Consider the following 25,033-nt stretch of genomic DNA (forward strand, 5'->3'; position numbering starts at 1 on the left):
TGGAGTGTGTGAACGCTGCTGTACCTACAGACTGATGAGAACACAGGTTAATGCACTACAGTCACAGTGTGTGTGCCAGCAGAGTGAGTGAGTGTGAGTGTGTGTCACACACCTGGAAGTGCTGATCCGCGTCGGACTCTCCGATATGCTGCAGGAGTTCACCGCTGGCCTGACCCACATTACCTGCTGCTTGCAGGAGGTTCTGTCGTGGCTGAAGACATCATAACAGTCAATATTACAGCAGTATTTCCCTTCCAAAAAATAACTGTTAAGGAATCTGAATCATTAACCGAAACTTAACCTTTACAATCCTTCCCACTCCTACTACTAACACACCTTGCTATCGTGAGCTAATACCTCAGCAGTGGCGGGCTGAGCGGTCTTGAGCATGTCAGACACGGCACACGCCAGGTTCCTCGCAGCTCCCAGCAGCTGTTGGCCATTCCCCCCCTCGTCCTCCATCAGCGCCGCCAGCAGCTTGACACCCTTCGACATCTCCGTCAGGTTGGAGGAGATGGTGGTGACGGCACAGCCCACAGCGGTGTAGTCCGTCTCTGCTGGGTCACCTGAGACACACGCTGCACTATATCACACCAGCAAACTATGTGGGAAGGGACTACTGTGAGGATTTACTTAAGACACTTAGCGCCGAAACGGCGTGGATACAGTTATTAGTTTGCGGCTGACCTTATTGCATATGCATTTGCAGGAGTTTACCTTTCAGATGCAAAATTTATAAGAGGAGAGTTTTTAATTAATCATGCACCGAGATTTACTAAGGTTACTAAAGTCAAATTTGTGGTGTTTGAAGTGGTGGATTATACTAATATTGTACTTTTTACTCTCCCACATTTCATAAAAACATGTCTTTGCTTGTTGAGCTGAAGAAATCGTTGCCCACTCAGAGATGCAATAGCTCACTGCATGAAATGCTTGAATGTGGACAAGTTTCTGCATAATCTTCCTTATTGGCTAATAATGGCAACTTGACAATTCATAATTCATAATCATGTCAGACTGAGCTGTATCCTATTAAAGCTCTATCTGTGCGTCTTGTACATTATACACCCCCCATTATACACATTCATCAGTCATTACTTATCTGTACCTAAACTCAAGTACTTGATTTGTGCACTTCGTCCACCACTGGGGATTTGCGCCATTATTTAACGGCAAAAAAAAAAAAAAAATGTCTCAACTCATTTAGTGCTTGACTAGGCGGCCCTAGTCACTGCAAGGAGGAACCGCAGAGAACAGAGAGCACGTGACAGAAGGGAGAGAATTTCCCCCACTCGTATTCATTTACGTGGAATGCAGAGGAAGGCATTATCTGAACGCTGCTTGTCTGCGACGCCCGTTGAGTAAATCTGGCCCTAAGTGTCTTTTGACCCCCGACTGATGCTGAAACAGGCAGAATGGCAGGTGTCATGAGTGTGTCACCTGCAGTCAGATTGACCATGGAGGCAGTTCCCGCAGTGATGGCGTCCACCTGAGAGTGAATCTCATGTTTGGACTCATCCATTTTGTTCTTTCTCCAAGCTTGAGATGCCTAAATGTTAGAGAGAGAATGTTTGATGCAAATACTAAGCACATTCATGGATGCATGCATCTCTTTACAGCAACGTCATAAATGTTATGAGCATTATATCATCTTCGCATTCAGACTTGGTTTGGCCCAAAGCTTTTCTACATTTCTTTATTATAATTCATTAGCTCATATTTTTAATTTCACCTTCTGCATAGAATTTTCATGACGTTTTTTTTTTTGGTCAGACACACACCATTTACTCCGAACCTCTCAAACATCTTTCTAAAACCCTGCAGATGTACCAGCTGCTCAAGCTGGAATCTAATTGCCCATCACTGGCATAGAATGATTTCAGTCCAGGATCAAAGCAAAAATAAGAAGCATTTTAACCTCCAGACTAAGGAAAAAACAAGAGAAAACTACTTTAGAGACGATATCTTGAGAATCTTAACCCTTGTGAACTGTTCAAAATCAGAATCAGAATGAGCTTTATTGCCAAGTATGTTTACACACACAGGAATTAGTCTTGGTGACAGAAGCGTCTACAGCTTCCACAGCTAACAGAAAAATACATCTGTTATGCTCAGGTCAAAAATGCTATCCTATGATTTTGATCTGGTTGATATCATAATAATCATAATATACGTGTCTACTGGTGCAGAGTGAGCAGGCCTTTTCAATTCATTCCTATAGAAGCCAGGCTTCATACTCACACTGTGAATTGTGGGATTGACAGCGGGTTTGAGAATGAGTGGAGCTCGGCCAACAGAGTCCAAAAAATTAAAAATGCTCAACTTTATGCAGACGCCAAGTGAAAAATGCAAAATGGCAGTCAATCTTTCGTCTGTCATGAGCATTTAAAAACATGTATGAGATTCTGCTTGATTTAGTGCACAAGTCATAATGTTTACATATTACCATTTCATTCTGATTTCTAATGAAGTTTGGACTTGTTTTGAATAGACTGGCTGGATGAATGTTTTTAATGTAAATACCCCGGGTCAAATTTAACCCGAACATAACTGGAGCATACATACATTTTTAAGTTCCTTAAAAATATACAATATATATAAAATATATTTATTTTTGCAAAGTTGTGTGGAAACCAAAGGCATTTTGAAACGTACATACTTAAGAGTACGTATATTTTTTCACTGTTTTTAAGTTTCACCCGGGTCAAAAAAGACCCGGACAGAACACCACAGCAAAATGAAAATACCGATGTGAATAATGCATCTCACCGCATCTGTGCCCAGTGGAGGCAGGGCATCAAACTCATCGAGCGAGGCCTGAACTGCCTGCACCGCCTGCATGCTGGAGTTAATGGTGCCAGTCAAAGCCTGCTGAGCTGATGTCTGCAACAGAAACAGAAAACACACACATCTCACCGAACAGCCCAAACCAACATCACACAGACGAGACAGGAAGAGTGATTACAACAATAAGCCTTCAGAACAGAGGCGTTCCTGAAATACAGTAGTTTGGTTTCTAGGTGTTATTGTGTATATCTGACCAGAGGGGGCATGTGTCCTCTGTGTATCTGCTGTTTGGTGCTGTGCTGTCTGGGCTGAGGCATGGAGCCCATCTGGAAGCTCTCTGGACCCCCGGCACCAGAGCGGATGATGGCGGGCAGAGCGACAGAGCCCGTCTCCACCTTCCCCACCTTATTAAACTGCTGCTGGAGAACTGTTGACCTGAGGCATAATACAATCAGATCTAATGCCACAACTGAGACTTAGAGCAGGGAAACAGCTACTGTGCTTCTGTGACGTGACTGACTGCACATAACACCAATTTACTATTCAAAGAGGCTCACTTTTTGGGAGACACTGAATCCTCCAACATGGTTGATTCTTCATCGCCCTCCAGGCCGAAGTGATCTTTGCTCTTTTTCTGCAGATGAAGAGGTTTTCAGTGAATTAGGGAAAAATACCTGAAAGAAGCACTGTTTCCAGAGCTGATTGTGTCTTTCTCTAGAAGGAGGTCAAACATAGAGGTTTGTTGAGGAATTCCTCACATTACAGAGAACCAGCGGAAGCAATCTCACATGGACGCGATACACAACCATGAAAAATAAGACTGATATGATAAGAAAAAGATCTGCTTGATAACTGTATTCCTCCAATACTTAGGAAATTGTTGTAAACATCTAACTCGGACTTCTCCTGAGATTTGTCTAGTGAGTCTAATAAATATGTGAAATCACAGATAAGTGGTCAGGCTTATATATTTTAACATTGATCATGGCATTTTACCTTTTTGAGAATGATGTCAATGTAACCAGCGATAAGTTGTGCGATCTGTTCTCCTTCAGTGGTCTGAACGGAGTAGTAACCATCCTGATAGTCTCCAAAGTCCTGAAGAGGAGAGACATGAAACTCAAAAGGGCACAATCACAGTGTAAATAATACGTCACACTATAAAACCGTAACAGTAGTGTGGATGATTCAATCTTGCAGAAGTGCATGCTGGGAATCATAGTCCTCCCTTATTTTGCATTTAGTAATGCAATTGTGCTGTTATTGTTCTACTTTGCTAATTCATTCATTAGGCTGTATAAAATGAGCAAATGTCATCTCAGGTTTAGGAAAGCAGGACACTTAATGTTTATGATGCAATTACAAAGCAGGCACAGAATAGATCAAAAAGAAAGAAAAAAGGAGAGTATTGAGTTTGTCTGAGTATGCAGTTACAAAGAGCTTGAGGACAGAGGAAACCGTCAAGTAATTATTGAATCGATCTGGCCTTAACATGATCAAGATGTCAAGAGTCTAAATCCTGAATTAGTGCTGCGCTCCAGGATGCATTAACATCTGGTCAAAAACACATCCCTCTTCACGGAGCCAGCGCTCAGCACTGATTACTGCTTCAGCTTCACAGTTTATTACATCAAACAGGAACTAATTAAAGGTCTGTCGCAGTAAGCCAGGCTTTATCATTCCTGTCGTGTCTGAAGAGATCATTGAGCATCATGTTTTCCAGAGGGGGTTTGTAAAGTTGATGAAAAGCTAATACTGAAATAAATAAAAATATAGAAATATCATTTTAAAACTAAATATGTCATGTGTTTGCCTGCATAACATGGACTGACATCAGAGAGCGTAAACATGATAAATTCATGATTAACTTCATGGGGCTGGTCACAACAAGAAATCCTGCCGCCACTTACATTACATCAAGTATATTCAGATGTGTATTTTTTTTACATAATAAAAACATTAGCCCTCGGTTTCACAGACAAGGCTTAAGCCTAGGCCTGGACTAAAATGCATGTTTGAGCTGTTTTAACTGAAAGCATATCTTAAAATATGTCAGTGCCATTGTTTTGTCTCAAGATTCACACCAGTGATGTTTTTTTAAGGCACTTTAAAAAAAGCTACTTAAAGGCCTAATCCTGGCTTAATCTAAACCCTGTTTGTGAAACCGGGCAAGCACAAATGTATATTAAGCCAAACTAAGGAACTGTATACTGTAGGTCCTGTTTTTTTAGTTATCATTGCTTCATCCTAGTTGTTTCTCTAGCTATCCTTTGTGCAGAGTGTGCTGTCCTGTAATTGTTTTGTGATGTTCCCTTTCCAGTGAATTGTTACCATTACAATTACTTTATTACTTAATGTCTACCTTATGATTCAGATCAATGTCTACAGGGCGTTTGATTCACATGTCATGAAATATTTTTAGCTCTGACATCAAGGGCACAATTACACAAGAAACAAGTTAGTGTATGTGATGTGAGTTACACTTCATTTATGAGCACGGGCTGTTCTTCAGTAAAGAACAGATCACCCTTATCTTAAACAGATCTTTTTCTGAACTCTCTGAACCGGGGATTCCCAAACTTTTTTGTCGGCCAAAGCCATTGAAATACCCTCTGAGTTTATAAGAGATTAAGGGCCAGATTTACTGAACAGGGCAAGTTAAGCTCAATTCCAAAACAGCGCTGATGGGCGTGGAAAAGTCTGCTCGTGATCTACTGACGACACGCAAATCAAAAAACAGACGCAGTGAGATCATTTACATAATGATCAACGCAATCTACATGTACCAGTTAGCATCTGGTTTAAGACATGCTTTTTGGGGGCGGTAAATAATGGCACAAACATCAGTAAATTGACATCTTTAATAAATCCTGACAGTTTTTTATTTTATTAACGAAAAAAAAGAGGGTTTACGCTGGCGCAAGCTGTTAGTAAATCTGGCCCATATGCTCTTCGCGAAAACATCACATGAACAAAATAGTGGTTTATCCTGCAAAAACAACATTTATGAGTTTTACTCATTTCCTCCCTCATGCCGTTCTAAACCTGTATGACTTCGGTTCGCTGTTCACCTAAGGTTTTGGTTGCGTGGACTTTCACAGGATAGACATACATGATAAAAATATGATCAAAAATATCTTAATTTGTGTTCCAAAGATTAATAGAAGTCTGGAACGATGGGTTTGGAACGACATGAGGGAGCAAATGATAACAGAATTTTCATTTCTGTGTGAACCAACTTTTTAATTATTACAATCTAACCCTAAAAAGACTGGAGAAATCACAAAGTGTTTCGCAAATCTGTCACGGTTCATGAATTCACTGACTCTTTCTCGCGCTGTGTTGTGTTGTGTGTGTGTGTGTGTTGTGGGCGTGGTCGCTGATCAGTTGCTGATTGTCATCAGCGCCAGCTGATTCTGATCAGCGATCTCTATTTAAGCTCATGGTGTTTCGTCTTGTGTTTGTCAGATCGTTGCGAGAGTTCTCCCTGTGCTGTTGGTCTTCATTGGTGTTCCCGGTTCCCGTTTGGATGTTCACGTTGAGTTCTGCCTGCCTGTTCTTGTTCAAGGATCCTGTTTCGTCTCTGCACTTCACTGGTTCGTGTTGTGTTCCTGTCAGCCCACGTCATCTGAGGATTTATCCCTTCTCATCACATCACCACGGGATTCGGGTTGCCCATCTGCTCCCTGCGCTACCAGGGATATATGGACTGAACATTGAGTGTTGGACTACTCTTTCTACGTGTTCATTCAATAAAATTGAGTTCTTGCATTTGCATCTTCTGTCTTCATTTCCCGTAACAGAACGATCTGACCGTCATGGATGCAGCAAGAAGCACAGACCTGGCAGAGTTTCTGTCCCGAAGCACGACGAGGATGGACCAGCAGGAGGAGAATTTAGCCCTGACTGGACGCGCTGTGCAAGCCTTGGTAGCGCAGGTGACCGAGCTCACCCAGCGAATTCAAGATCTAACTCCTCCCACTGCGCCACCCACACCGCCAACCCCGCCTACAACCCCGTCAACTAACCAGCCACATGAGCCCAGAGTACCAGCTCCTGAGAGATACAGCGGTGAGCCACATTTATGTAGAGCATTTCTAACCAAGTGTTCCATGTTCTTTGCTCTGCAACCCCAGACTTTTGCTTCGGAAGACGCAAAGGTAGCTCTGGTTCTCACGCTACTATCTGGACGTGCGGCTCAGTGGGGAACGGCGGTGTGGGAGAGTCAAGATCCATGCTGTTCCTCGTTCCAGTCACTCGCGGCGGAGATAAAGAGAGTGTTTGATCGAGCGGTGGCTGGAAGAGAAGCTGCACGTCAACTAGCTGATCTTCGCCAAGGAAGCCAATCAGTCACCGACTACTCGATTGAGTTTCGCACTCTCGCCGCGGAGTGTAACTGGAACGAGGAGGCGCAGTGGGATCGCTTCCTGCATGGGCTGGCTGACCGTATCCAACGAGAGATATATGCTTTGGATCTCCCGAAGGATCTTAATGGACTAATCGAGTTGGCCCTGCGGGTGGATGCCCGACTGCAACGGGTGGAACAACATTCCCGCAGGACTCTGGTTCCGGAGACCTTCGCAGCCCCTCGAGCCAGTGGTGGTGATACGGTCAGCCATACCTTCGATCACGAGCCCATGCAGGTGGGTAGAGCTCGGCTCTCCCGGGAGGAGAGAGAACGACGGAGATCCCGGGGCCTATGCCTGTACTGCGGTGGGGCTGGTCATTTCATCAATATCTGCCCCGTAAAAGATCGAGCTCGACAGTAAGCGGGAGGCTACTGTCGGGCGGGATCTCCACCAACAAGACCTCCTCCACTCTCCTCCCGGTGAGACTGCAATGGGCAACCCGATTTTTCAACTGCCACGCACTTCTGGATTCTGGGGCCGAGGGGAATTTTATGGATTTATCCATGGCACGTAAGCTGCAAATTCCCATCAGATCACTCACCAGTCCGATTTCTGTCAATGCACTTAACGGACAAGAACTACCGGTCATTACACTCACCACTGATAAGCTGACACTCATAACCTCAGGCAACCATACAGAAGAACTATCTTTCTTACTCCTGGACTCTCCTCATTCCCCGGTGGTCCTCGGTCATCCCTGGCTCACACAGCATAATCCCAGGGTTGACTGGGGTCACAATTCTGTGTCTGCTTGGAGCACCAATTGTTATGCGTCTTGTTTAATGTCTGCCTGTTCTTTGGTGTCCAGTTCTGTCTTGCAGGAGGAGTCGGTGAATTTATCTAACGTGCCCGCGGAGTACCTCGACCTGAAGGAAGTGTTCAGTAAGTCTCGGGCTGCTTCTCTTCCTCCGCATCGTCCCTATGACTGTGCTATAGATCTTATGCCAGGTACGTCTCCGCCTAAGGGCAAGTTATACTCTCTTTCTGTTCCTGAGAGGGAGGCCATGGAGAAATACATTTCTGATTCTCTAGCTTCCGAATTCATTCGTCCTTCCTCTTCTCCAGCGGGGGCGGGGTTCTTTTTTGTGGGTAAGAAGGATGGATCTCTGCGACCGTGTATTGATTACCGGGGGTTGAACAACATCACGGTAAAGAATACTTATCCTTTGCCGTTGATGTCTTCAGCCTTCGAGCGGTTGCAGGGAGCCTCCATATTCACAAAACTGGACTTGCGCAATGCATATCATTTGGTCCGCATCAGGAAGGGGGATGAATGGAAAACCGCTTTCAATACCCCCAGGGGCCATTTTGAATATTTGGTCATGCCCTTCGGCCTGTCCAACTCCCCAGCAGTTTTCCAGGCACTCGTCAATGACGTGCTGAGAGATATGGTTGACCAGTTCATATATGTTTACCTGGATGACATATTGATTTTTTCGTCTTCTCTCCAGGAACACGTTCAGCATGTCAGACGAGTGCTTCAGAGGTTGCTAGAGAATGGGCTTTTTGTCAAGGCGGAGAAATGCGCTTTTCATGCACAGTCTGTTCCTTTCTTAGGTTACATCATCTCATCTGAGGGAATACGCATGGATCCTGACAAGGTTAAGGCTGTGATGGATTGGCCAAGTCCAGATTCCCGTAAGGCCCTACAGAGGTTTCTGGGGTTTGCCAATTTCTATCGGCGTTTTATTCGCAACTTCAGCCAACTAGCCGCGCCTCTGACTGCCTTGACCTCCCCCAGAACGACGTTCAGGTGGTCGAATACAGCCGAGGCTGTGTTCGCCAACCTCAAGAGCCGCTTCAGTTCAGCTCCCATTCTGATTGCCCCTGATTCCTCCCGTCAGTTCGTGGTGGAGGTCGACGCGTCAGAGGTGGGGGTAGGTGCAGTTCTATCCCAGCGTTCTTCCTCAGATGACAAGATGCACCCTTGCGCGTTTTTGTCCCATCGTTTATCTCCTGCCGAACGTAACTATGACATTGGTAACAGAGAGTTGTTGGCAGTCAAGTTAGCGCTGGAGGAGTGGCGTCATTGGTTAGAGGGGTCGGGGGTACCTTTTATCGTTTGGACCGATCATAAGAACTTGGAATATATTAGATCTGCCAAAAGACTCAACTCCAGGCAGGCTCGATGGGCACTTTTTTTCGGACGTTTTGACTTTGTTCTCTCGTACCGCCCGGGCTCCAAAAACATCAAGCCCGACTCTTTATCTCGTATTTTTGACCCATCCGAACGCCCGGTTACTCCCGAGTGCATTTTACCTGAGAAAGTACTTATCTCCACACTCACATGGGAGGTCGAATCGAAGGTCAAGACGGCCTTAGAAGGGGTAATGCCTCCGCCCGGTTGCCCACCGAGTCGTTTGTTTGTGCCAGAGGGGGTTCGGTCCGACGTTATTCGATGGGGTCACTGTTCCAGCGTAGCATGTCATCCAGGGGTTAATCGTACCAGTTTTTTGGTCAAGCAACGATTCTGGTGGCCATTAATGGCTCGCGACATTCGGAGTTTTGTTTTGGCTTGCTCGGTTTGTGCCACTGGTAAGACTTCCAATCGACCCCCAGATGGGTTACTCCAACCGCTGTCTGTCCCTTCGAGACCCTGGTCCCATATAGCGCTAGATTTTATAACCGCCCTCCCACCCTCCCAGGGTAAGACGGTCGTTTTGACCGTAGTGGACCGGTTCTCGAAGGCGGCTCATTTTATTCCCTTGCCCAAATTACCTTCAGCCAAGGAGACAGCGGTGGCTGTCATAGATCACGTCTTTCGGTTACATGGCCTCCCGACTGATGTGGTTTCTGACAGAGGGTCCCAATTTGTGTCCAAATTTTGGCAGGAGTTTTGTAAATTACTGGGCGCGACTGTCAGTCTGTCTTCGGGTTACCATCCCCAGAGCAATGGGCAAACGGAGAGGGCCAACCAAGATCTTGAGAGAATGTTGCGATGTTTGGTGTCCAAGAATCCTTCCTCCTGGAGTCAGCAACTTTCATTAGTGGAGTACGCCCATAACTCGTTACCAGTGTCATCCACGGGCCTATCTCCGTTTCAGTGCAGTTTAGGGTACCAGCCACCAGTTTTTTCTAGCCTGGAATCCGAAGTTGCGGTCCCCTCCGCTCACGCCTTCGTCCAGAGGTGTTGTCGCACATGGAACAGAGCCCGTGAGACTCTTCTCCAAGTGAGGGCACGCACCAAGGCTAAGGCCGATCGCCACCGGTCAAAGCCTCCCGTATACGTCGTGGGTCAAAAAGTGTGGCTTTCTACTAGAAACATTCCGCTCCGCTCCGTGTCTAACAAACTAGCTCCTAAATTCATTGGCCCATTCACTGTCACCAAGATCATTAGTCCGGTGACAGTCCGCCTTAAACTTCCTCCAGCGTACAGGAGAATTCACCCCGCCTTTCATGTCTCCAAATTAAAGCCCGTGTTTCATTCTCAGCTTAATCCGCCAGTCCCGGTTCCCCCACCGCCGCGACTCGTAGATGGGGAACCTACGTATTCGGTAAATCGTATTCTGGACTCAAGGCGGAGGGGACGCGGATTTCAGTATCTGGTGGACTGGGAAGGTTATGGTCCGGAGGAGAGAAGTTGGGTTCCTGCCAGAGACATTCTGGATCACTCCCTTATTGATGATTACAATCAACAGGTAGGTCCTCCTGGGAGCGCCAGGAGGCGCTCCTAGGGGGAGGGGTAATGTCACGGTTCATGAATTCACTGACTCTTTCTCGCGCTGTGTTGTGTTGTGTGTGTGTGTGTGTTGTGGGCGTGGTCGCTGATCAGTTGCTGATTGTCATCAGCGCCAGCTGATTCTGATCAGCGATCTCTATTTAAGCTCATGGTGTTTCGTCTTGTGTTTGTCAGATCGTTGCGAGAGTTCTCCCTGTGCTGTTGGTCTTCATTGGTGTTCCCGGTTCCCGTTTGGATGTTCACGTTGAGTTCTGCCTGCCTGTTCTTGTTCAAGGATCCTGTTTCGTCTCTGCACTTCACTGGTTCGTGTTGTGTTCCTGTCAGCCCACGTCATCTGAGGATTTATCCCTTCTCATCACATCACCACGGGATTCGGGTTGCCCATCTGCTCCCTGCGCTACCAGGGATATATGGACTGAACATTGAGTGTTGGACTACTCTTTCTACGTGTTCATTCAATAAAATTGAGTTCTTGCATTTGCATCTTCTGTCTTCATTTCCCGTAACAAAATCAAACCACAGAATTGCACAGAACCATGATGGAGACCATGAGAACCGTTCCACCTCTAGTACACATCATATCCATGGTGTCAGCTCAGTTCAAATGTGAGTTACAGTACTCTCAGAACCCCACAGAAAGCAAAGCGTGTGTGTGTGTGTGTGTGTGTGTGTATATATATATATAAGGAGTGTGTTGGTACCAGGGTGAAGCTCTTGGGAGAAGCTGCCCAGCGTTTGATGTTGGTCAGACTCCATTCCTGTATCACCTCTTTGGACTTCTCATCCACTCTCATCACACACTCTTTAGTGATGCCCAACAAACGCGGCACAAGCTTATTCTTTCCTTTCATTTTTTCCTGTAAAGGAACAGATGTTGCCATTAGCACAAGGAGGCAGGATTACACTGTGCCACTTAATCATATCAGAGCTCCAACATCGAGTGAGTGTGTTACCTTGACTAAGAAGAAGGACACTCCGTAGGTTTTCAGAGATCTGGCTAGTTTGACGTAGCTGACTTTGGCTTCAATCTCCGTCATGTTTTGGCAGTTTTTGTGTGCCTTCAAGAGAATATTTTAATCAGGGTTTTAAAGAGGGTTTATCGTGAAATTTTAATTAAATTTCACTTCATTCAACAATGATGTATTTTCTTCATTTTGTAGACCTCTACAGGCCAAAAAGAGCAGTGTGTTTTAAGCCCAGTGCTATGTCATATGTCACATATGCTGGGCAGATGAAAGGAAGAATCTCATACAAGCATCTAGGAATAATTGGCTTGCCAAAGCTGTGCAGGCCAAGAATGGGCCGATGGTCGTCTTCATTTATATTGCTGTTGCCTGACTGGGAATAGAACACCCCTAAAGTTTACATACAGCACATAGTTCTACACCTAACATGGGTATGAAAAACAGGGCCCATAATGCATCAGACAAAACCTGCATAACCTCACCTGGAAGATCCTTTTCTCGCCCTTGTTCTTGACGTACTCTTTTGGCAAGAATTCTTTCACACTGGATGAGACAGAGAGGAAGCAAGAATTACTTATTGATTTTGGAGAACTAAAGCAGTTTGGACTAGTGAATTTAGCAATAGGTTGTGCTGGCAACTGATGTATAAAAACAGGGCTGTCAAAGTTTTTTACTGATGTGATTGCATGTAAATTAGCTTTTTTTTGTTAAGGGGTAATAGGGGTTAAAATCTGTTAAGGGGTAATAAACAATTCACTATTATTTACAACAGGACCTGCATTTTCAAGGGTTTAAGTAAAAGATTTTTGTTATAAGAGACAACTTTGTGCATAAAAACCACTCCCTTCCTGGTTTGCGACAGCACAAGCCGAACAAGTATTATTTCATTTATTTAAGCCACGTAAAAAGTTCACTTTGTAAAATAAGTATAATGAACTACGCAAAAAGCATTTCAAACATCTCCCACAAGAGGTGGGAGAGTTTAAAAAAATAAAACTTTGTTAACCTGAAGCCTTTATTGTGCCAAGTCTGGATTACTGTAGTCCTAAATATCGACTACTGTACAGCTCAAAAATAATAAAGGCCTAAATTAATGATGCTAGCATGAATGACATACATGTTTCAGCTGGGTTAGTTAAAGAAAATAGTCCTTGGTTACGAATTTTTATGCATAAAAAAATACTAATATTGGCCCTAATGCTAATCTTGGCTATAAGACAATATTAAACCTACATCCAAATATGAAACGGAATAAATTTATACAAAATGAAACCAAATATGATGAATAAAAAAAAACTTGATAGTGCCACTACTGGAAGACATTTAACAAAACTCAAATGTTTTGAGTTATTTATAATTTAATCACCATCGAAGCTCGACAAGTGAAATATGAGTGTCATACAGTCCGTGTCAATGATGTCAGTGTTAAAGGAGACAAGATGAAAAACACCGTGGCAAAACTATTTTCATTAAAATATATTGTTTAGGAAAATATGAGGAAAAATTAACACTGCAAGATATTGGTAATGTAATAACCTTGTTTTTAGAGGAAGAATAATGTAGAAAGAATTGATGCAAATATTTCAATCATAGTATGTTGAAAATCAAGCCGTTGTGCGGAATGAGCTCAGCATCGGTGCACTGCTTTTAATTGAGCAGGCTGTTGCTGTGGGCCCTTGTAAGGATAAATAAAAATGTGAAGAGCTCACTCGAGGAATCCAGGCTTGTGTTTAGACTCATTGTGGTCTCCAAACTGGATCTGGCACTGGTATCCGGCAAACTCGCAGGCCTTATCAAAGGAGACGGGATGGGAGCCGTTCAAGATGTCATCACGGGCCTGGAATACAAAAAAAATTACATTGTACAAAAGTGCAACTGAATCTGAACAAAATTAGCAACAACCTGATATAACTAATCAGGAAGTATGTGATACATTTCTAGCGAGGAGTATTTTGTCTGTCCACACTGCAAGCAGGAAATATGCACGACTCAGCACAATACAATCAGACCATATCTGATGTTTAACATGCATTTAGCAGGATTATAGACTAATGACATATCAATGTGAATGAGGGCTTCCCCCGTATAATGCCACAGAGACAGAAATTGACAGAATGCCCTAAACATGGAAAACATCTACATTTGATCCAAGAGAAACAAGCTTTCCGTACTCAGAAAATACTGACAAAGTGAAAAACAACAAATGTGAGATTTGATAAAGTCCCCAACACGTTGTAGAGATATCACTGAGTTTACAGATTACACAAGGACATGATTCTGGCGTAAAGGTGACGTTCTGCGGGCCGTACCTGCACATAGAGCAGGTTGAGCTGTACAGGGTCCCGGGAATCCACATTCTGGTCCGAGTAGAAGAACTTTCTCCTGAGAAGCAGCATCTCAAACTCCTCCACACCCTGCTCTCGCAGCGTACGCCCATGATCCAACCAATTCACTGAATATGCGTTAAAATACAGCTCTGACATCAGTAAGAAACATCATCCAAATGCACACCTGAATTTCTTTACAAAACTAAAATTTGAATGATGTATTTTTAATGGATTAGCTGGAGCGCACAGTGAAGAAAAGCAGGCAACAAGAGTCCAGATTATGTGAGAATATACATTTGGTCACTACAAAACTCCCATGCTTCTGTTTGTTTTATGTTATAGTTTTGATAGCTTTACTATTATACTACAATGTGGAAAATAGTAATAATGAATAATGTACAAACATTTGTCAGGTAGTGTATAGTCAACAAGTTGAGAATATGTGTTAGTACTGTATGTATTTAATATGTACTGCACTGACGACCTTCTAATCTAGCAAACAATATAAACCAATATTTGTTTTATTCATGGTAAGCAGAATGAGACATACACTCATCATCTGTGTGAAGTTTCTGTTTGAGTTTCTCCATTTTTTTCTCATCCCTCAGGAGGGTCTTGTCTTTTTTCAGTGTTCCCGTGGTCTCTTCCTTCTTTTCCTCTCCCACGTCACGCACCAGTGAGTACTCGTCATAGTTTGTGATGCCTGAGAAATCAGAAGTGTTTCACTACCTCAATGCATTCAAACTGTTTCTCAACGGTCATATTAGTACAATTAAACCTCTAAAGATCATTTTACCCACAATAATCATTGTCCTGCGTGACATTTACAGTAGACACAGTCTTAGGAAACTCTTGCTGTGTATTCAAGACAGACAGTGTTTCCACAAAAAATGCAGTGCGGTCACAAAGTTACTTATAGTTAGTATAATGTCTAAAGTGTACCATCGAAATTAAGTGTAACCCAGGTTTATATTAAACATGGATTTAGCAGGTTTTACCAGGTCAGCTGGATTAGCTTGATGTGCTCACTGAATGCTCAGTGATCGGACCGCTATTTTTCTCTATCTACACTGTATCACGCAGGATTATCATCCAAGTCACATGGGCCTTGTTATTTCTTGGTATCAAGATGTGTTTTTGGTCATCCAATCACAAGTAGTCAGTGTTAAATACAGGTGGAAATGGGGTTTTGTGAACCGAATAGCTTGTTAAAAGTGTTTGTGACCACACTGCATTTTCAGTAGAGTGTCTGTTGGGGTGCGTCAAAATAAAGTGTTAGCAGATATTAGGAAGACAGTCTACTAATACTCTGATGAGAGTAAGTTAATATGTAGTTACAAAGTTACGTATAGGGATGTCCCGCGTGACGTCACGCCATTTGGAGCAGCCATTTTGACGGTATAGAAAATCCTAAACCGCTGGTCATAATACAGGTCGTCGTGAAATATTCACCAGAGAATGTCTAATATGGCTCTGTATTCACCTATTTTTCTATCATGCCCGAGCGATGCTGTGATACCGATAGCCTGCTAAGCTTGTGTATGCTTTTAATGAAGCTCCGGTGTAGCGTGATGGGAAGTGAATAAGGTAACTTAGCTGTAAATGTCACCGAACTCAATGTCAGGAAGTTTTTCTGCACATTTAATGTCTGTAAAAAGAACTTGTGGTGCTTCATAAGGATCTATGATTACTAATTCCTTTATCTTCCTCTTGTATATTTCTTTTTGTGATGACATATGACGTGAAGAGTTAGCTGACGGCCGCTGTGCTAATAATAGATAATGGTCAGTGTTCGTCGCTGAAGTGCGTGAGAACAAATGAATAACATCAGTTTGAACCACGAACATTTATTTTAATAAAAAATTTAAATTTTAATCATTCTGTGTCATTTTCAATGTCAATCTTTTCATTATTTACATGTTTATGCCCAAAATGCTATAATATTCAAAGTAGTTGACTGTCATTCTCCTCTACCCTGTGTACATTAACGTTATTGATTAAATAGCCTAACGTTAGCCTATTTAACATCGTTACTAGGCACGATCGCGAGCATTCATTCAACTATTTTAAAAGACTGGAATAAACACCAGCACACACAAGCAATCTTTATAGTCAATTTAATTAAAAAATGTAAACCCAACAGGTAAGAAATGTCAGAAAGAGAAGAAAAAAAAAACTGTTAATGGGAAGACGAGCATATGACTGCTGCAGCTTAGTGGATAAATATATTTAGCCTATTTATTATTCAGAATGCACAGTTGGAAAGAAAATATATTTATAGGAACATTACAGCAGGCTCAAGATAATTAATACAGTGACCATTATATACTATTATATTATTTTAATCAATTCGCAGTCATAAAACATGTGATAATCCGCATTCTCATGTATGTAGGTGCGCTGAAGTATTCCGTCAAAATGGCTGACACGCGGCTAGAGGTCACGTGACTGGGAGATCCCTATAGTCAGTATAATGTCTAAAGTGAACGATCAAGTGTTAACAAAAGCAGGAAAGCTCTGGCCTAAAAATAACTAAAAAGCAGTCCGATTAGAGTTCACTTCTAGGACTGGTTCGTCATATGGACATAAACTTACCTATTCTGGCACAGATGGTCATTAACATGTCACTGACGATTTTTGAGTCATCCACCATAACCGTTTTCACAGTCCCATCCAACATGCGGATCTTCAGGGGTCTCTGTTTCTTTTTGTACTCCAGAGTGTCCTAACGAAAACATGTTCTCATGAAATATCCTTTATATCAAATCCAGCATATTATCTACACAAGTGTTATGCATCTCTTAGATAAGGGTCAATTGTTAATGACTTGACTATCATGTTAACAATAGATTTCTACAAATAATGTTGCCATTTACATTTTTTTTTTTTTTCATTTGACAGATGCTCAAGTAATTTACAATTACATTTTATCAGTCAGCATGTACTGATAAAAAAGCTTGCCGTTGCAAGTGCAATGTTACAGTCACCAGTTGCAGATACTAAAATTGCATGGACTGATTTTTTTAAGTATTCCAAACATATTTAAAATATGTCAGTCTTATCAAATCAGTCCTGATGCATTACGCAATCATCGCTCATGACCACACCTTAAAAAAAAAAAAAAAAAATCACTCATTTGTGATTTCTAGACAAGAAAACATTTTAACTTAAAGAGATTCCACTCACAATGAACAATTTCAAGTTGATGAAATATTCAACACTCACCCCGTTTCTCAGCATGTAGTAGTCCAGAGCTTTGCCTGCCTCCAGCCAGATGCCCTTTTTTGGGTCTTCATCTGACAGGAACAGGCCATAGTCACTGGCTGCAAATAGACAGCAGAGATAGCGTACGGTCAAGAACGTCAAGATCAGAGGGTGCATTAACTGGCCATTTTCTGAATCATTCCTAATGTCGATAATGCAAAGCAGTGGAATAAAAACATAAAACACACGGTCTAGAGATGTGTGGTTTAGAACTTCTTTTAAATAGAGCGCCGTATTTTTAGAGCATGTGTCTTGTGAAAAACTGCAAAAGATGTGAGATGCGAGTGCAACGGGCAAAGATGTGGGTCTGTTTGTGTTCACACAGAAAAACAATGGAAAAGCAGCGCAGTGGAATGCAAAAACATGCTCTGTGTGAACAGCTCCTTATGGTTGTTTTTTTGTCCTTTGTGGAAGTTGACAGTATAAATCATCATCCACTTCTGTTGTGAACAAGAACAGCTTAGAAATTCTCCTTTTGTCTTCCACTGAATAAAGATATTATTACAGCCTTGGAATGACATGAGGGGGAGAGTAAATGGCAACAAAACGGTTTGCTTTAAGAATAACCAGAGAAAAACATGTCAGTTGACGCACATCTAAGAAGCATTTCGAGACGCATGTCCAAACTCATGAGAGGTATGTAATATGTACTCTTGAAAAATTGCAAAACTGCAGCTTATCTCAGCCCTGTGCAAGTTCCTGTGTGCACACTGCTGTAGTCAATCAAACGGCCAGCCAAACTAAAGGCCTTTTCAACACTGAAATTTACATGGATTTATTATAAATATATCGTTAAATGCTACAACTCTTTGGTGGTTTAAATGAATGCATTTTGGACCAGTAAATTAAAAAGGGGCTAACTTTTCATATTTTATTACTGTTTTATTGCCGTTTACTTGTCTTTAATAATATTTGAACTAGTTGTTTTTGCCGTGGGTGTTGTCACTTGCCCGACTAGCCTCGTAGAAAAAAAACTTCAAACTGGATATTGACTGCTACAAGTTTCAACCACTAGAGACTCACTTTTTACATTTTTTCCTCAAGGGATTGTCAATTCAGGACTTAAGAATCCTGCTCAGTTTAACTATGGTGACTAAGACTAAAACTTTGAAATGATAATGGCAAGAAATATTTTTAGCTTCTTCTCTAATGTGATGTGGCAACACTGACAGACAAGCTATTTAAGACGGTTTCACATCCCACATAAGCTGTTGAGTTTGGACGAGAGCAGTCGGTCAGAGAGACGAATGACTCACAAGTTAAGACAAGTATGTAGAGCGGTTCTGAGGACTGTTACATAACAGCTGGGACCCAGCCGCACCCTGATACTGGCCCATTACAGCGCCGCACAACACACACTACATTTACACTTGATTTCTGTGGTATGTTTAGGCACTTTTTTTCACTCTTTGGAGGGAAGAGAATTTCGGGTGGAGCAAATACTAAAAGAGGAAACCAAAATCAGAGATATTATGTTGGGATTTTTGCCAAAATGGATCATTTTCCTAGTGTTGCTTGCCGATGACAGCTGTAGGCTATAAATTAAGAAGTGTTTGTGAAAAAACAAACAATATTGAACGTCTTAAACGTGGGAGAATAGGAAGATTAACACTGAGTGATCTGATTTGAGGAATGGGGTAAGTCTTCTACAGATATCATATAACTGTATCGCTTCTCGCTGGAATCTTATCGCGTCTGGTTAGGACACGGGACAAGGACTCTTTTTCTTTCTTTCTTTCTATTTTTTTTTTTTTTTTTTTTTTTACATGGTGAAATATGATACAAGTTTCAAATAGTGCTTTAGATCCACTGCTTCGTCTTACTGAATTTTGCAGCTGATCAATTTAATGTGAGCCGTAAACATTTCAGCCATTGGCCTTTCACAAGAAAACTTCAGGGGCTTTCGAAATGTTTGTGCCGCTTTTCGACATCAGTGACTGGCTTGCCTCATAACATGTTTCTGTTGAAGTGTAAGACCAACTCCTGATAAACGAATCTAGTGTCAGGAGCACAAAAGTGCATGTTTGAACACAGCTGGGTCCTGAGTTTGCCAGGGTTAGAGGAGTAACTCACGCTGGCCGAGCTGTGCCTCTGGGACTCGCTCCCGGATGATGCGACAGGCGTCGTACACCATGGTGGAGGGCTCGAACTGCATGGTCTTCACCACGTTCCCCACCCCGATCTTCAGCGACAGCGCCACCATGACTGACACTACGGGACTGTGCCACTGCTACTCCTGCAAGACAAACCATCAACACTGTTCAGGCTAACATGGTGATGCTAGTGATGCTTTAGATGATCTAATGTTCACTTCTATAATTATCACTGATGTTTGGTTTATATACAATACAGTGGCATGGCAACTTCAGCTATTATGCACCTGAGTTTAGAAACAAATTTGCTGGACGCGTCATAGTAACACTATTAAAAAAAACAATTAAGAGTTCATCCTTTTGTGTAATTAAATATTTATGATTTTTAAAAATGTATATGTAAAATATATTGTGCTTTCTTTCCATTGTTCTGTTGTTAATGCAAACAGGATCTGTTATATGTGAGAAAAAGATACAGAAAGGCTGAACTTCCCCTCTTGCAAGGGGATTTCACTCTGAGATTTTATCAGAAACAAGGAACAAAGTAAGTCCTTTCAGTTTTACTCAAGATCTATTTTAAATAACAGTCAAGCGAGGCAAAGACACACAATCACATTTTCATGTAAATCTACTAATATCATTAAAAATTCTACGTGCTTTGCAAGAAAACAAGTCTGTACGTCAGGAACGAAACGAGATGCAATCACACGAACAAAACCACGGCAAAGAACCCAAATCAGAAAGAACATGCGAGTCTTCTACGTGAAGTCAGTGTCCAGAGGTTTTCGTTGTGTTAGTCTATATCGTATTTTTTCTTATATGAAAAAAGCTATGGGAAACCACCTCGATGAAGCAGAAGAATGCTGACAAAGCGGAAACAACAGCAATATGGGATATGAGCTACGATATATCAAAATCTTTGGGAAATATGAACTATGTTGAGATGAAGATGAGCAGTCATTGGACGAATGACGATATAGAGGTGTTGAAGCTCAGGTCAGAGGTTGAAAGGTCAGAGCATCCTCACACCAAATGCATAAAAACAGGAACCAATCATAGGTCAAAATTCAAACTAGAATAAATAAAATTATACGTGTGTAGCATTGGTCATAAAATTTTGTTTTTCATTTAATTTAGAGTGATACTGAAAGTTTTAAGGCAGGGCGATAGGGACCACAAGTCCAATCTCAGCACTTTTAGGCACACCATGGGTAAGTGAAACTGCGGTTTGTTTCGGGCAGAAGATATTTCGGGGTTGGGAAGTCTTCACGGCTGAGGCCGGGGGTTCGTCCGATTCTCACCATTAAACCACCAAATTGTAGTGATGAACCAAAAACATAATGACTATTTGTAGATTTTCACAGCAAACAACACAAAAATTAAGCACATATAAATCACAATTATACTGTGAAAGCAATTGCAATTTCCGTCATTTAGAATTAGCCATAATAATTAGAAAAAAAAGTTCCACAAATCCTGACGAGACTAACTGTGAAAGTTACAATCCGTCACATAATGCACATGAACCGTTGGATTTTCTTTATTGAAGTCCTGTATTCCATGATATATCAGATGGTATTTAGACATTTCCTGTAAGGTTAAGCTAAAGACACTGTCACCAGTGTCACAACTCCAGCCTGAACGACAGTGTGACGAGGCAGTGTTGAGGACAGCTGTGTTTATGAGCTGTGAAAGAGGACACACATTCCTGAGGAGACTGTGTGTGTGTGTGTGTGTGTGTGTGTGTGTGTGTGTGTGTGTGTGTGTGTGTGTGTGTGTGTGTGTTCTCATTGGGACACGCTATTCTCTCTGGGGAGAAAACTGGAAGTCTTCCAGCGGCCCCATCCTAGCTGTGTGTGTGTGTGTGTGTGTGTGTGTGTGTGTGTGTGTGTGTGTGTGTGTGTGTGTGTGTGTGTGTGTGTGTGTGTGTGTGTGTGTGTGTGTGTGTGTGTTGGGGAGGAGTCGAGGAGGGACAGTTATCCACATACTTCCAGCATTCCCTTCATAGCCCAGTGTAACGCTCCTCCCAAAACAAGGTCTTGTAAAGGAAGGAAACAGCGTAATACTGATATAACAACATTAAGCCTCTAGGAATGTGCAGGACATGGCTGGCTTCTCTGAACGAGTTGGTGACATGCATCATTTTCATGGCACTACAAATTAAATTGAGAAATTCTTTGGAAAAGTGTTCATTTTTGAAAACACTCTCTTATCAGCTATTTATTTCTAAAACCACATATTCCGGTTCAAAACTCACTTCTTGACAGAATTTATTGTCGAAGGTCGGATGTTACACCTTATGACTGTGATGATAAAGTGACATTGATAAAAGCGATCTTTCCTGGTAGCCGGCAGCACAGACAAAGAAAAGGGAAGTAGCGGCATATGTACCAACAATTAAAAAAAAGCAGCTCAGAAGGAATGCAGGACGATCCCCCAACTCAACGGAGCGATCCCCTCGACTGCTGTGGGCCAGAGACAGGCTCATGCTCAGTGATGTGGAGGCAAATCAACCCATGCTGACTTCTAAGATCACTCTTCGTAATATAAACTTAGTTCTTTCATCTCCCACTGTAATGTCATGTCTTCCAGTTATTTTAATTAGTGCCGTTTTTTAGCAAACATGATTTAGATATAATTTGATTAAACTACATATGTGATAAGTTTGATTAAAATGATCCATTGATAGACAAATGAGTTTTGAGATTATGGTTAACGGTATGATTTGAAGAGGTTTGCTCAGTTTCAGGAACAGTGTGTGTGTGTGTGAGTAAGGACTGAAGGAAATGAAACTGCTGAACAGGGAAGTCTATTAATGAAGTGTGCATGTGACCAGCCTGAGCTCTACTCTACTCCATTCACGACATGGACATTATTGTACTTATTCTGTTTAATAAGTAATCTATTACTTTATCATTAATATCACTATTAAGAAAGAGCAGATGCGGTTAATTTTATAGATGGAAAAATACATGTAAAATGAATAGAGGGGTGGTAATATATTTTGTGTTTCAGTCAGGAAGTTGAATTATCCGGCAGGGAAGGGGAATTCAGGGAAGGATAAGAAAAATCAACATCCTTGGTTTGGAAATATTTTGGATACAGAAAAGATGATGTATCAGAGCCAGGTAATCTGCAAAACCTGTCAAACTATCATTGCGGCAAAACAGAGTATTAACACACAGGGCCGTTCACACAGAACGCTGTAGTAAAAACACGAGACGTGGGTCTAGAAACACGCAGAACTCGAGATGCAGCGGTTAAAGACGTCTGGCTAGCACGTTAACATAGAGATATGTAGAATAATAACAGGCATTTGAGAACTGCACAACAAATGATAATTCAAAAAGGCATAAAGAAAATATTGACACCTTCATGTATAATTTCTGCAAAGATATGGAGCCTGCAAATATCCTCAATAAAGCTGACTTCCAGAAATACAGATGATACAGACAAGTGTGCAAGGTAATGTTGATGAAGGCTTGTTAGACACAACGTGTCGGTGTGTGGCTGTATGTGATTGTTTTTTATTTATTAGAAATAAAAATTACAATATTGTTTTAAAATTATAAAGCCATGAGTAAATAAAGGCTTTTAAAACTCGAGTGCATTGGCCTTATATGTTTCTTAAACAGTTGAGCACCGGGATACAGGATTTTTTACTCTAGTAGCACTCTCTGCATTTCTGTTTTAGTTAAGGGAATGTGGTTTCAAAATTGTGATTAAAACGAAATCACAAAACTGATTAGTTTTTTGTTGTCCATATCACACAGCCCTACTGTTAAGTTGGGGGTATAGTGTATTTTATGCTCCTGTGTGGCTCAGAGAGAGTGAATGCACACACACACACACACACACACTGAACTAAAGCTACCAGCCGGCCCACGCCGTGTGAAAGTGCAGCGAGAGATGTGTGAAACACCAGTGCAGAACTGAGTCAGTGACCAGGCAAGCTGAAATGCAACAGGAAACAAACTGAAACATGCATTATGCATAAACTATTCTTATTGAGTAAGAGGAAATATTAATTTCTATAAGCCAGCGTGTGAACCCTGCATGAACTGAAGTCGCAAGTACATCAGCACATTTGCTTTTATGTTTCATATTCAAACTCTGTCAACACCGCCTCTTTTAATAGCATTTTAACATCACATCTAAAGATTGTATGCCTATGAAATTTCCGCTATTAAATTTAAAGGTGCTCTAAACGATGTCATGCGTATTTTAGGCCAAAACTTTTTTGTCACACACAGCAAACATCTCCTCACTATCCGCTCGCTGCCTGTCCCCTGAACACACTGTAAAAGCGCGGTCTCTGTAGACAGCCCAGGCTCCACAAACGGCACGAAAACAAACTGGCCCAGCCTGGACCATGGAACATAACAAACAGTGTTCCGGCCAATCACCGACAAGAATGATTTGGGGGTGGGGGGGTTAGTGCTTGTGCACATGAAGGGGTGTGTGGGGGGTGGAGGAGAGAGAAGCATGAAGAGGGAAGTTAGCTAGAGGAGAGAAGTCCTCGACAACGACTAACGTTAAAATTAACGTGTATTTTCTAACTAACGTGTATTTTCTTGAGAATGGCCGACACGCGACCAAAGAGACGACATTCCGATGAACAAATAACAAAGAATAGGGAAAAGGAGAAGGAACGCGAAGTCCCAAATTTACATCGGAAAAGCGTTCAAAAGGTGGCGAGAACTCCGCCGGCAGAAGGGCTTCCGATCCGACATTCAGGAGGCTCTGTTTCTGCTGGACAGGGTAAATCCAGTCTGGTTTTTCTAAATGGTTCATGACTGTTTCAGGAAGCACGGAAGGGAGGCGGAGGGGACGGTATGAGGAGGAGGGAGGGTCGAGCTAGCCTTCGTTTTGTTTGACAATACTTCGAACGTCAACAAGAAGTGACGTCACCCAGCATCGCTTAGAGCACCTTTAAGATACATGATGCAATTGTGAGTAATGATTTAATTCGGTTTAGTTAATGTCACTTACAGGGGAACCCAGGGGTGTAACGATTCACGAAAAAGAAAAAAAAATTCCAAAAAACGACCCGTACCATTCTCCACTACCATTTCGGCACACACTTGCACCGCGGTTAATCTCAAATCTGACGACGCATCAGATTTATTCTTGTTGAATAAAAACAATGCGTAAAACAGATTCATAAGTTCATAAGAACAGCTTTTATTTTAAATAGAAATTTTCTGTAACAAAGTAAAAAATTCATACTGTCACTTTTGATCATTTTAATGCCCTTGCTGAATCAAATAACTTTAGTCACTTTTAGTTTAAGGTCTAATTCTCACTATTTACTAGCTATTAACTATAATTTTTGCCTCAATAAAATCCTTATTACTGCTTATTAATAGTTAGTAAGGTGGTTGTTTAGTTTAGGTATTGGGTGGATTATGGGATGTAGAATATGGTCATGCATAAAATAAGGCATTAATATGTGCTTTATAAGTACTAATAAACAGAAAATATCATAGTAATATTCATGCTAATAAGA

General features: G+C 41.9%; 1 protein-coding gene across 1 annotated transcript in view; it reads right to left on the reverse strand.

Annotated features, from left to right (window-relative positions):
• Positions 1 to 25,033, reverse strand: part of tln1 (talin 1) — a 94,127-nt gene that overhangs the window by 40,991 nt on the left and 28,103 nt on the right. Inside the window, exons 2-17 of the mRNA XM_081354703.1 lie at positions 19,505 to 19,667; positions 17,393 to 17,490; positions 16,763 to 16,892; positions 14,718 to 14,870; positions 14,150 to 14,292; positions 13,550 to 13,677; positions 12,323 to 12,383; positions 11,829 to 11,933; positions 11,577 to 11,732; positions 3,784 to 3,885; positions 3,345 to 3,421; positions 3,042 to 3,222; positions 2,770 to 2,883; positions 1,441 to 1,549; positions 358 to 566; positions 113 to 211 (exon numbers count right to left, since the gene is read on the reverse strand). Coding sequence (XP_081210829.1) covers positions 113 to 211; positions 358 to 566; positions 1,441 to 1,549; positions 2,770 to 2,883; positions 3,042 to 3,222; positions 3,345 to 3,421; positions 3,784 to 3,885; positions 11,577 to 11,732; positions 11,829 to 11,933; positions 12,323 to 12,383; positions 13,550 to 13,677; positions 14,150 to 14,292; positions 14,718 to 14,870; positions 16,763 to 16,892; positions 17,393 to 17,490; positions 19,505 to 19,634 — 1,995 coding nt within the window. The 5' untranslated portion in view covers positions 19,635 to 19,667. The remainder of the gene's footprint in view (positions 1 to 112; positions 212 to 357; positions 567 to 1,440; positions 1,550 to 2,769; positions 2,884 to 3,041; positions 3,223 to 3,344; positions 3,422 to 3,783; positions 3,886 to 11,576; positions 11,733 to 11,828; positions 11,934 to 12,322; positions 12,384 to 13,549; positions 13,678 to 14,149; positions 14,293 to 14,717; positions 14,871 to 16,762; positions 16,893 to 17,392; positions 17,491 to 19,504; positions 19,668 to 25,033) is intronic.

This window comes from Scardinius erythrophthalmus, assembly GCF_964197995.2.
Source record: "Scardinius erythrophthalmus genome assembly, chromosome: 23".
In the NCBI taxonomy this organism is placed as follows: domain Eukaryota; kingdom Metazoa; phylum Chordata; class Actinopteri; order Cypriniformes; family Leuciscidae; genus Scardinius; species Scardinius erythrophthalmus.